The sequence below is a fragment of the Penicillium malachiteum genome (assembly GCF_028827825.1).
Source record: "Penicillium malachiteum strain IBT 17515 chromosome Unknown utg000003l:1.0-4950554.0:1.0-4952489.0, whole genome shotgun sequence".
Classification (NCBI taxonomy): Eukaryota; Fungi; Ascomycota; class Eurotiomycetes; order Eurotiales; family Aspergillaceae; genus Penicillium; species Penicillium malachiteum.
Genome location: NW_026643096.1, coordinates 1,831,127 through 1,844,057, shown reverse-complemented (window position 1 = coordinate 1,844,057; position 12,931 = coordinate 1,831,127). Strand labels below are relative to the sequence as shown.

At 45.8% G+C, this 12,931-nt stretch overlaps 5 protein-coding genes across 5 annotated transcripts; 3 read left to right on the top strand and 2 right to left on the bottom strand.

Moving 5' to 3' along the window:
* Positions 1-1,390: 1,390 nt before the first annotated feature.
* Positions 1,391-3,202, top strand: N7483_007014 (RING-H2 finger protein; the record flags this gene model as incomplete). Its single annotated transcript, XM_057090451.1, has 5 exons — positions 1,391-1,639; positions 1,676-1,905; positions 1,960-2,075; positions 2,138-2,678; positions 2,737-3,202. The coding sequence occupies 5 exons, from the start codon at positions 1,391-1,393 to the stop codon at positions 3,200-3,202; spliced, it is 1,602 nt and encodes a 533-aa protein (XP_056945192.1).
* A 2,113-nt stretch (positions 3,203-5,315) lies between these two features.
* On the top strand, positions 5,316-6,825 carry N7483_007013 (aspartate aminotransferase; the record flags this gene model as incomplete). The annotated part of the gene is made up of 5 exons (XM_057090450.1): positions 5,316-5,495; positions 5,604-5,735; positions 5,811-6,385; positions 6,432-6,654; positions 6,730-6,825. 5 exons carry the CDS (start codon positions 5,316-5,318, stop codon positions 6,823-6,825), a joined length of 1,206 nt encoding a protein of 401 aa, XP_056945191.1.
* A 230-nt stretch (positions 6,826-7,055) lies between these two features.
* On the bottom strand, positions 7,056-8,283 carry N7483_007012 (uncharacterized protein; the record flags this gene model as incomplete). Its single annotated transcript, XM_057090449.1, has 2 exons — positions 7,056-8,105; positions 8,155-8,283. The coding sequence occupies 2 exons, from the start codon at positions 8,281-8,283 to the stop codon at positions 7,056-7,058; spliced, it is 1,179 nt and encodes a 392-aa protein (XP_056945190.1).
* Positions 8,284-9,383: 1,100 nt separating this feature from the next.
* N7483_007011 (uncharacterized protein) lies at positions 9,384-10,326 on the top strand (the record flags this gene model as incomplete). The annotated part of the gene is made up of 3 exons (XM_057090448.1): positions 9,384-9,631; positions 9,740-9,864; positions 10,001-10,326. The coding sequence occupies 3 exons, from the start codon at positions 9,384-9,386 to the stop codon at positions 10,324-10,326; spliced, it is 699 nt and encodes a 232-aa protein (XP_056945189.1).
* A 160-nt stretch (positions 10,327-10,486) lies between these two features.
* N7483_007010 (uncharacterized protein) lies at positions 10,487-11,522 on the bottom strand (the record flags this gene model as incomplete). Its single annotated transcript, XM_057090447.1, has 2 exons — positions 10,487-11,101; positions 11,280-11,522. 2 exons carry the CDS (start codon positions 11,520-11,522, stop codon positions 10,487-10,489), a joined length of 858 nt encoding a protein of 285 aa, XP_056945188.1.
* Between the last annotated feature and the right edge of the window lie 1,409 nt (positions 11,523-12,931).

Sequence of the window (12,931 nt, the reverse complement as noted above, 5' to 3'; positions counted from 1 at the left end):
TCTTCCATATAGGAGAACTTTAAGGTTTGGTCAGTTCGCAATGTTTTTCTTTTCTTTTTTTTGTCGCTCATCTCTTGTCTCTCTCTGACAGATATGTAGAGTATATAGGTCTGATAAAAATTTGCTTTTTCTTTGGCTCATGATTATTGCGCTTTGAACCGTGAGTGTAGATCTGGGTCATTGTGCCCGGGAAGAGGAGAAGGGATCAGCACTGGTATTGAGAGAAAAGGGAAAGAAAAGCGAGACTTGGCGGGGCAAACAGTTCAAAATGATCTGAGTGCAAGATCTGAGGAGGCACTCCCTATTTTATAGTATTTAGTATAGAATATTATAGAATATAATTGGTTAAATAGACAGGGTAGTCCACGAGTTAAGTGTGTACATCGTGGACTCGGACTTAATTTCTCCCCAATACCGAGTACGAGATACGGGCGCTTAATAAAAAAAAAACAATAAATTCTCGGGTGAAAAGTACATGTCAAATGGATAAATGATAAATAAATGTGACATGACATGAATAGCATAAAAAGAAAATATGACAATTGTGGGAAATGGTAGAATATGGTAATTGCACAGCCCTGAATACATTCCGGGATCCCCGGATACAGTAAGAACAGAGAGAGAGAGAGAGAGAGAGAGAGACTCCGGACCTCGGAGAGGCCAGAGCGACAAGCATAAGTACACTATGGTAAGTACACTAAGTACATACCACCTGGGTAGCTATCAACTGGTTTCCCCGTGGGGTGATCACCGCACATGTGCCCTTGTATACATATGCAATGAACTTCATTTATTATGAAACTTTACTAAATATTGATCTCACATTGAATATTAAATATCTTTTCATCATTCTAATTTCCCATTTACCTATAACTAATTTAATTGTACACGTATTCAAAAGATAACTATACATAGTACAGTAGGTGATAGTAGTACTTCCGTGTGGATCCTAGATAACAGCCTCGATCAACTGAATCCACATGAACTTCAATTTCTACTTTATGCAATAGGAACATTTGAATACGAAGATCAACTGACCCTGGACCCATGGATGATATCAGCTCACATTATTCTCCCAATCCCGGAGTACATAGCTGATTCATCCCCGAAAACCCAGGTCCCTGCGCCATGGATCCCCCGAACTTCGAACGCCCGTTTATCGTCATGATCGGTTGGATCTGCTTTCTCCACGGGGAGGATCCATACTACGATCGGCCTTAGCTCTCCCCTCTTTTTACATTTCCTGTTTTTCCGCTTCTTATGCAACTCCACTCCCATCTGTTTCGCAGTTTTTCCCCCTCCCACTTTTTTTTCTGTTGGTGGCCCTGACTAATGCTGCCTGCGTCAAACCCCCACACGTATCCGCTGAGTCCCGTACATTAGGGCGGCAATGGGGCCCTTTATCTTCTACCTCTTCTTCGTTTCGGTACTGGCGACCGTGACTGTTCAGCCCTCTAACAATTCCCTGGATCTATCCGCGTATTCCAACGACCATTTTCGTCTCGTCGCCTTTGGTTCCCTGAACGGTCAAACCCTTATCCCGTTGACCAAGTCGCTTCTCCAGTTGAACGAGACCGAGAAGAAGGTAAATGAACAGCTGAAATACCTCGCCCCCAAATTCCTCAATTCCTCCCCCTCTGTTTCATCGCCACGGGGCTGACCGCGTGGCATCTAGGCTTTCCACGTATCAGGCAACTTGACCAAAGTCGTTGCGGAAGATTCGGTTGGGCTGAATTCCTCTTCAATCGCCTGCATTCCTTGTGATTCAGCCGATTACCCCGGACCCTTGAAGGCGGCGAGCACTATCAATACTGTTGACTCAACCACCAATCCACCAGGGGCAATTATCCTATATAGTGAATCCTCTACTCATTGTAACTTCTCGTCGGATGACGCGGCTGAGTCGTATCGCAATATCTTCACCGTCATCAATCACCAAGCTTCAACTTCACTACAGAGTACCTTTGATTCCAATACCACCTCAGCGACTATCAGCGGTATGTCGACCATTCAAACAGGGGTCGATACCACTGATACCAACAACTCCAACTCTAATGGGGATAGTCCCAATACTGGTTCGTCCAAGAATTCTATATCCCTTTTGCCATATACATACTTATTACTCTTCACTCCGTAGCTATGATTATTCTGTACAGTATTACAGGTATAATCACTGCTCTATTCCTAGGTATTATCATAACAGGTGCTGTGCGTGCCCATCGCCATCCTGAGCGATATGGTCCTCGTCGGGTAGCCGGACGTGTCAGGCAAAGTAGGGCGAGAGGTATAGCCCGGGCAATGCTGGATGGAATCCCCATTGTCAAGTTTGGCGATCAGCCGGGAGACGTTGAGGCCGCGAAAAGAGATGTGGAATTGGCCAATGCGGAGCAAGATGGTCGTGAACACTCTCCGTCGCGTTCCGAGGAGATGGCCGATGTCGGCGACACCACTCGTGAAACTGAGCAACTCTCCATGACTGATGGCGCTGAGCAGCCTATTACTGCAGCGCCCGGTCCAAAGGCCGATCCTACCCCAGAAGCGGGTAACTTCTCGTGTCCTATCTGCACGGATGACTTTATTAAGGGTCAAGATCTGCGTGTCCTGCCATGCGCCCATCAATTCCATCCAGAGTGTATCGATCCCTGGCTGGTGAATGTTTCGGGCACCTGTCCTCTTTGGTATGTTCGCTATTACATTATATATATTTTCTATTCACCCGCTAATCCTTTCTATCAGTCGTATCGACCTCAATCCACCCAAGGAAGAGGATAACGCTGAACATGAGGGCGACAATGCTGAGCATAACGAGGAAAATGCGGCCGAAGAAGCCACCACTCCAACCGTGGATGCTACACCACACCGTCACTCTCACCACCGTTTAACCAACTACCTCAATGCCCGGCGAATGCGCAATGCCACCGTTGAGGAGCGACTTGCAGCCCTCCGGCACGTCCGGGAAGCCAATCAAGACGATGTCGCGAACAACGTGGCATCCACCCCGAATCGAAATCGTCTCAGCATGAGATTGCGCGAGCGATTCCGCATTCGCACTCGTCGCCACGGTATTGAGACCGCTAGTCCTGGTGAAAGTGGCATGAGCACACCTAGCGTTGTCGCTACAACCCCAACTATCCCTGCGCCTGCGCATATCACCGACAGTACTACGGATGTGACTGAATTGCCAACCAATTCCCACCCTTGAACTTGAAATGACACCCTCCCTTTACTCTGACGAGACGACGACTCCTTCATCTTCAACTCCTTTTCTGCAATTATCATGGATATTTTTGATTTCTACTCTGCACGACTTCCAGCTGAGCTGATTTGGCATTGGCGTTAACGTTTCAAGATGGTTTGATGGATTTATGAATGCGATTTTTTTTCGGGCACACATGGCGTTTGGAGATTGAGGAAAAGAGGATTGTTTGTATATTTCTTTGGATTTTTGCATTTTGTGTATATCTCGTGTATATCTCGTGTACATTTAAGCCATAGGAGATGTAGATCCTATTGGGACTTAGGACAATCAATACAGAGCAGTACATATACACTGAGTTTGCTAGTAGTCAATATTTGGTTCTCTTATATAGTGCTACACATCAACTTGAACTTGAAGGGATCGAACTGCCCTGACGGGACTAATTACCGAAAAGAGACAATTCTAGCCTCTTCTCCAGATGTCTAGGGCAAGTGTACCCGCAAATCCCCGTGAGAAGATCTCCGCTTAGGTGGGGATGGAGAATCCGGCACACATGGGGTAATTCAGCCCTGGAAGCACCAGAGTGCATTTTCATGGGTCAAATAATGAACCAAAAAAATAAACAAAGCCATTAGTAAATACAGCATAGATCTAGAATACGGTTAGAATTGATTAAATCATAGAGTCTTTAAATGTTTGTAAGCTATGAAACCTGTTGGTGGCAAGCCAAGACCTTGAAATCCCTGATGTCATTAAGATCAACTCCAATTTCGCAGTCAATCATTGACAATGAAAATCCCACTCCTCCCGTGGGGAACAGACATTTCAAGTCGGAAGAAGTCCGATTTCTATACAGAGCCGGATGTCCTGCGGATTCCCAAGGTTGCGGCTGTCCAGGTGCGGAGTCCCGAGACATGACATTATACGGGGTATTGGAGATTTCTTCTCCTCACGAGAGGGTAATATTAGTCCAGTTTCGTTTTTATATACCCCGACGGAATATTGTGGTTGTTGTTTTTTTTTTAAAAAAAAAATATTATTATTTCCTTGCCATAAGAATTCACGAACTATCAACTAGAATATTTTGGAGATGTTTAGAATCACTGCTTAGGTTTACAAGACTTTCTACTGGTCGCGTGAGATTTCAAATGTTTACATTTATATGGATTGTTTCAACCACTAGAAGTTCAAATGATTCAGCTTATCTTTCAAGTTTTCATTTAAGCGAACTAGGTAGATACTGTTGAAGATCCTGAGGCATTAAATGTCACGAACTCTTCAAGGGGGAATTTAGCCTGCATATGCAAGTTGATCTCCGGGATATTCATACTAGATAGGTCAATTTTAAACTAGGTGTAAGGGGTAATCATGAAACGTCTCCCTCTACATTGACCCAGCACTGCCCAAACTGTGCCCAAAGGAAGAGTCTTATCAAAGAAATTCGCGTTCCAGAAGGCTCCACTGCGTCTTTTTTTTTCGGCGTTGGATGACACACGGTTTGTTGCGGCGGCGGGAGGAGCCTGTCGGAGACAAGAAATGATCTGACCATCGGGTAAAAAGGGAGCTTGTCATGCGTGATTTTAATGCGCAACTTCAAGTTCATTATGATATTTGCCTGGGGTGTTCTGAATAGACATCTGGATTGAAATAACTACTATATAATATCTATACAAATAACCAGTACTCTTAGTACTACTAATCATAGTACATATAATAAATAATTCAATACTGGCACATGCCATATACTAACATGTGAACTCCACTCTGCGTCATGAGATACGAAGAAGATACGGAACTTCCTCGGTCTTCTATACCTCGGCGACAGCTTCAAGTTTTTTTTTTCTATTTATTAATAGCCATTTACTAAAGTATTAAATAGAAGAGTCTGATGATCCTTATTATATTTCTCTTATACATCTGTAGTGGTCCCACCCCCTCATTCCTCCTCATCCGGTGAACGCAAGCAGCAAGGTTGCAAGGTTACAGATCTCGGTCAGAATTCCGGGGAAAACGTTGTCGCGGTTCCAAAGATGGCATCCCGTTCATATCAAAACCCCCCCCTGTTTCCCCTTCTTCCATTGCGCGCCATCGTCTTTCCTCCATCTCTTCACACATCATGGGTTTCTCTAATCCCTCCGTCTTTACCGCGTCAACTGTGGCTGCGGCTCCAGAAGATCCTCTCTTTGGTCTAATGAAGGCCTATCGAGAGGATCCTTCTGATAAAAAGGTTGATCTGGGAATTGGTGCTTACCGTGATAATAACGCAAAGCCATGGGTTTTACCTGTTGTTAAGAAGGTAAGCTCCTTATCAGTTTTTTTTTTCTTGATACGAAGCTATCCATTTTCCATCTTCGTCATTATTCTACCAGTGACCAATCTCATAACTAATGATTTCACCTTCCAGGCCGATGACGCCATTCACAATGACCCCAATCTTAACCACGAATATCTCTCCATTGGAGGTCTACCCGACCTCACAGCAGCCGCTCAAAAGCTCATTGTTGGCGCTGACAGCCCCGCCATCCAAGATAAACGGGTATGTCGACCCGATAACCCCCTCACATCAAGATAAAAACAGCCAAGAGTCTAATCATATACCTACCATATTCAGATCTGCACCCTCCAAACCATCTCGGGAACCGGCGCCTGCCACCTAGGCGGTCTTTTCCTCTCCAAATTCCACCCCCAAAAGCCAACACTCTACCTCTCCAACCCAACATGGGCCAACCACAACCAGATCTTCACAAACGTCGGCCTAAAAATCGCCTCCTACCCCTACTTCTCCTCTAAGACCAAGGGCCTCGACTTCGATGGCATGCTCCAAGCGCTGCGGGCAGCGCCATCCGGCTCTGTCATCTTACTGCATGCCTGCGCTCACAACCCCACCGGTGTAGACCCCACACAGGAGCAGTGGCGAGAGATCGCGACCGTTATGCGGGAGCGCTCACACTTCCCCTTCTTCGATACAGCATACCAGGGCTTCGCGTCAGGAGATCTAGTCCGAGACGCGTGGGCAATCCGGTACTTTATCGAGCAGGGCTTTGAGCTTTGTGTTGCGCAATCCTTTGCGAAGAACTTCGGATTGTATGGTGAGCGTACTGGCGCGTTTCACTTCGTCTCTGCACCTGGTGCTGAGGCTGCCGTTGCTAACAAGCATATTGCGAGCCAATTGGCTATCCTGCAACGGTCGGAGATCTCAAACCCCCCCTGCCTATGGTGCGCGTATTGCCAGTCGCATCTTGAATGATCCTGTCTTGTTTGCGCAGTGGGAGGAGGATCTCCGTACTATGAGTGGACGGATCCTCGAGATGCGGTCTGGTCTTAGGGAGCGCTTGGAGAGCCGGGGTACACCTGGCTCGTGGGATCATATTACCTCGCAAATTGGAATGTTCAGTTTTACGGGATTGACTGAAACGCAAGTGAAGGTCTTGCGTGATAAGTGGCATGTTTACATGGTATGTTTCTTACCCTCTCCCTGCTCTTACTTTTTATTTCCTGGATGGTCATTTGCTAACTTGCTTTCTGCTTAGACTAAGAACGGCCGTATTTCCATGGCTGGTCTTAACACAAATAACATCGACTACTTCGCTGAGGCAGTCGATAGTGTTGTGCGTGAGACCTCTTAGGTGAAGGCGAATGTATGCTTTCGGGAATAGTATGAACCAATATGGACGGCGTTTTGATTTTCACTTTCATTCAAACTTATACCATATCACATCTACATTGCTTTGAGTATGCTTTTATTTCTAGAGTAGACTGTCTTAGATCATATCGCATGAGGGTTCAAAAAAATACTCGGCTGTACCAATCTCAAATCACTCTTTGTATACCTTAATCCTAATCTAGTGCTCTCAGATTAAAATACTAAATCCCATACAACCAACCATGTACACAAACCGACTGTCCCCCAGAAAACAGCCTGCGCAGTACTCCTCCGCTCAGTGGCCCTCTTAAGCTCCTTATTTCCACGTCCAACATTGGTAGTAGTAGCATCCGCATCACTAACCAATTGAGAAATATACTCCTCCTGCGTCGCAAGATGCGAGACAAGCGTATTCTGCAACGACGAAATCTCAATAAGAGACTTCTCCGCATTCCTAAACCTAGTCAGCTCAGCACCAAAAAAAAGCACAATGAATACATACTGAACCTTGCCCAAAGTATCCTCATAATGTCTCAACATAGTAGCATTCTCCTCCGCAAAAAGCTGCAACTGCTCCGGAGAAAGTTGCGCCTCAATATGCGCCGTATCGGCCTCACTCAAATGCACCGCATCAGGCGCAGACAACGAAGAAGAAGTCATCCCCACTCCATTCGTTCCATATTTCTCCGAGCTTTCAACTCCAGATGTCGTTGGTGTTGGTTTCATGGAAGACCCCATCCGAGCATTCTTATACAAAACACTCTTCTCCTTTTCACGCACTCGCTCAATCCTCTTCTCAACCATCCCACGTTGCACACTCGCCGCTCCCTCGAGTCCTCGTCTTAAAAACCATAATATCCCTTCGCGCACGCCCCGGATCCCCTTCGCCCGTTCCTCGGCTTCAATCTGCTCGCTTGATTTCCCGGCGTCGTTCGCCTCGTCCGCGACGCTTGCGCCGCCCGCCCAGCGGAATAAAAGGGCGCCTGCGGCGCTGTGGCCGTATCGTTTGCGGAGAACTGAGGCTTCGGTTTCTTGGCGTAGGGATTCGGCGGATGAGAGATTTGAGATACTGGCTGCTAGGTCGCGGAGGAGGAGGGCTGTTGATTTATCTATTGCGTCGCGTTCGGGATCTGTGAGGTGGGATTGAGGTGGGGGTTTTGTTGGTGATTGTTGTTGGTTACGACGTTGAGAGGGGGTTGTTGTTGTAAGATAGGCATGACGGATTGATTGGAGATATTGGAGGAGAGAGGTAATATGGGTATTCTGGGAGGGTTGTTAGGTTGGTTTTTGGGACTGAGTGATTGAGACTCACGATTCGGTAAGCCTCCTTTAGGAATTCGTCGGGGGTTTCGGTGGGTAGACGTTGGGCTTTTGGAGATGGAATTGAGGAGCCATGTTTTGATAGCACTAGTTGGCTGAGGTCTGATGTGAGATCGGTCATTGTTGGGGTTATTGGGTTATGGAGAGGTGGAAGGTGTACACAAGGTGCAGGTTGGAGAAGTAGAGAGTGGAGCCCTCCGTCAGCAACTGGAACGTCACCGGGTGCGATTGGTCGAGGTTTACAGTAGATGTGCACTTTATTTCTGCTTATCTGCTTATTATTAAAAGGCTGTCATGTTGATTACATTATTATGCTTTTAACATAGTTATCTTTGTTTTTTACTAATAGACGCAGGGCTAGGGTTTACTCCTATGGATGTACTTGTATTCATGCCTTGTATAAACCTCTATGGCTTCCACCCGCTGTTCAATCGTAGCTATTTTAGATCATGATCCTAAGTGATTCTAACTGATCATGGTTGCTTTTATATCAATATTGATAATCATCGGCATACTCGAGACTGCATCAGGATGAAGTGCTTCGATATAGGTCTTGATATGGGTATCGGCATCTAACGGTAGTAGAGCCCGAATATCCTCTGGTCCCCAGACCTCGGTGGGTCAATCGGAAATTGGTTTGCTCTTTACGCGGCTAATAATAGCGCCATGGGTAATGTTAACTCCATGGAGTAATTCAGTTCGTTTGTGAGTGTGTGCCAGTCAAGGTTGAAATGCTCTACACGAGTCATTAATCCCTTGGCATCTTCTGTAGAGAACAGCACCACCAGCACCAGTGTCTCCACCTCAGCCTTATCCCTAGGCTAGTATCGCGCATAGCTAGTCCGTTACTCCGTTGCATTGGTCAAATAAAACTCCATTCGTATTAAAAAAAAAGTAACCAAAAGAATAAAAGTGATAAGTGAAACCAATAGTCGTCACCGGGTAATTAGTTTACGTCACGTGTGGGCTGACACTCGCGGCTCTCACGCTTCGTGAATACTTAAGTCATGACAGACACTAACTCACACTAGCACTAGTATCTTGCGCTCGAGCAGGGATTTGAATTTGACCGGGGGCCAATTTCACCGAAGAATAGCGTGGTCGCGTCCCCTTCCCCCCTCCCCCCTTCGCTTTTGCGAACAACGATGGCAGCTCGGATGCTTGGGTACCAGCAGATCTTCTTCCGCCCTACTCATAAAGCCCCTGACCTGCTCGCCCAAGATGGCTGAGATTTATAACACGGATCGCTTCGCTGAGCTCTACTATCCATCCAACACAGCCGATCTCTTGCATCTAGGCCTGGCCGCGAGATTCGTCGCGGCCTTGTTCGAATCAAATCATGTCACTTACGCCTTTATCGGAGGATGGGCCGTGTATTTGCGGGGTGGTCGCCGCCGCACCCAGGATATCGACATCACAGTTGCCACGTCGATGGACCATTTGAAACAGATTTTGACTGTCCAACCCCGGTATTGACTGACCTTTTTTCGCATTGTTCCTACATGACGAGATTCCTTTTTTTTATCGTGTCGTTTTGTTTTCCTACTACGGGGACTTTTGTTGTTAACCGCTGCCAGTATTCATTTCCCGGCTATCCATGGCCGAACCGCCGTTCAAATATTCATTGACACCGGCCGCAGTGTCGACGGGGAGTTTCCCCACGTTCCTGATTTAGCGGTCAGTATGGATATTGTTATTAGTGGTGAGTGTGATATTGCTTTTTTTGAACCCCCCTCCCCCTGGAGTCCTGTTGTTATTGGCTCTTTTTCCCGATTCTCCGAATCATTGCGCTTCAAAATGACTCGGATTAATGAAGACCCTTTATTCTTGTTATGTAGGAAACCTGGGCACACCAGAGGATCTACAATCTTCACGCGAACCTATAAATCCTCAAAGACCAACTCCATTGGGATCACCTGTCCTAGTTCTAGGCTTGGTCTTCCAGATATACGCAAAACTATATGCGTTCTCCAGGCGTGGAGAACAAGACAGTAAAGATTTCATGGACTTGGAATTCCTCCTCACACAATATGCGGCTCAAATACCAACATTCCGAGACTGCTTTGATATCCAACATCGGCAGTACTTCTGGATGCAATATGCCTCGAAATATGCGACTTTCCCAGATCAAGTAGAGAACATGAGAGTTCTTCTTGGTCTTTGATTCTTCGACTCGATTGCTCGATTGCTCGATCTTCCTTGAATTCCTTGATCTCTTTATTCCGGCTTCTTTTTATACCCCAAACACGCCCCGCCATGCTTCATGAAACCACATTGTTATACACGATGATTATATTATTTTCATTATTTAATATTTCCCAGGACTAACTTGACACGAATTTTTGTGTCCACGGATCTGGTGACCCCTTCAGTCGAAATCGTGTGTCAAATAGACCTTCGGGTGTAGTCCAACCCATTCTCCCCTTCTTACTTCGTACCCGTGATTCCCACTTTTCTCGTCGGCTTATCGTTGATGTGGGGAAGTAATGAACAAACATCCATCCTTTCCCCCTTGCAGCTTCCGCAGCTGCTATGTTCATCTTCCTCGTCCACTCTAAATCATTGGTCCCGTCTAATCTCAGATGTTGATTCCCCCACTCTTCTGACACATTTGACCCATCAATACAATCACATAACGATACATCGTCATTCATATCCAAGAAACTTTGCATGAGGACCGGTAATGTGGGATATGGTACACCGTTTGAACTGCGTTGTATGCGAAAAGGTCCGCTGCGAATATGGACGTCGTATGCAGGCACCAAAATAAAGTAGAAATGGACCCCCCCCCCTTTGAATCGATGATAGGTATGACTGAGTGATGAAGGTTGTGGTATAGGAATTGGAGGTACAGCGTGGATTTTGGGGGCCATCGAATCTGACGCAAGGAGGGAAACAGCTTCGCCGACTTTCTCACTAGGAACACAAAGTTCCCATTCCTAGAAAAATCTAGTCAGCTACTTGAGATTCCGACTTTTTTGATCATTTCTTTTTTTTGCAAATTTTTTTGGAAATTTTTTTTCTTCTTCAAAAACTACTTCTCCACTTCCAACTAAATTTGGAGCAGAGTTGATCCTCGGTTTAGGCTTTGATGCTTTCTTCGAGGAACATTTTGACGAAAGGAGTGAAACGGGGGATATTCCATACATCTCGGACTCTTCCAGCACCGTAGAACATCAGTGCAGAAACACCAACAATGCAACATTCAATGCCGTGGGCTTCAAGGTACCGAGTCACCTCTAGAATTTCGAGGGTCCCGTGTCCGCCACATGACGGGACCTCGTCCGGGGAGTATGTAGAAGGCTTCTCTACAGGATCTGGCGGGACAGGGGCGTTGACGTGAAAATTCGGAGCTAACATTGCTGCTGTACACTAGGAGAAGGCCTGCATTATAGCAAGTCTGGGGATTTCCAAGTTGGAGTCGCGGGGAACCGGGCACATCCATTTTCATGGCACGTGATTGACTTAGTCACTCTTTTTTTACCGGTCTGGATGAGGTCTGGAATCTTTGTTATGCATAATTAAGGATCGATGCATTATAACATTAGGTACAGTATTATGGTACATATGTTTAAGGTTGAAGAAACTTGAACTAAAGCACTTTAGTCTGGGCTGGTCTTGAAACAAAAGTCCTCTAAATAAAACTAGAGAACGGTTGCATATTAATAGGTGCCACCGGGTATTAACAACATCTTCTTCCCGACATCTGGATTCCGCCACTTATTTTCCCTTTATTAAGCCCGTAGATCCCGGTGGGGCGAGGCATTCGTCAACCCGTTTACCCCTGTGCCGATCACCACGTATATGGCCAAGACTGCGGGATATCTTCAATTCATTTGAGTACATAATAGATCCTGAATTTCGTGGTTTTTTTGCAATATGGAGCATGTTTAGTTTCTTTAATTAATGTATGGTGGAGAAAGTAGTATGTACTGCCCAGGTGGAAACTATGTGGACTGGGAAAGATCATATACTACTACTACTACTACTACTACTCTTACTACTACTACTCTTACTACTACTACTCTTACTACTACTACTACTACCTAGCTCGATCGTCCCGTGTACTACTCTACATGGTATAAACTTGATAGTGATCAATTTTTATGTGGAATAGTATTCAGTAATTACAAAATATAGATGATAATCTTGATACAAGAAGTGCAAGATCCATGATAGTCAGGGATGTAAACATGTGATACAGTCTAGTGCCAGTGCTGCTGCTCTGATGGAGATCAAGGATCCCAGTTGCATAGAATCAATTCCGTGATTTGATTTCGCTTAAACATTTGAAGGATTGATCTTGGAGTTCCATTGGCTGAATCGAAGTGAGTGTTGTGGAAGCGAGCAAACATTCGTAAGTATGGCGGATTGGCTGTGTTGTGATCGCGACACCAGATCAATCTCTCGTCTCGCCGTCGAAATGCGTGATCTGTGATCTGTGATCCTAGCCCTAGGATGTGTGATCCTGGGGCCCTCCTCTCCAGAGTATAAATTAATGGGATCCCTCCCCATTTCAAACTTCTTCCTTCTTCCAACTATCCTCTTCAGACTTCTCTCTACTTCAATTGTCTGCTCTCTACATCCATTCCTTTTTCAACTCCCTTTTGTTGACTCTGTCAATAACAGGTCTTGTTGGACGCGTTGCCTGATCACCAACGTGTTCGACCTTCCTGTTTACATCTTCCATCTACCTTGACACGACTTTGTTGACACCACTCTATATCAACATTGGCCTTCATGGCCTTCATCCATTATGGCACTCATTC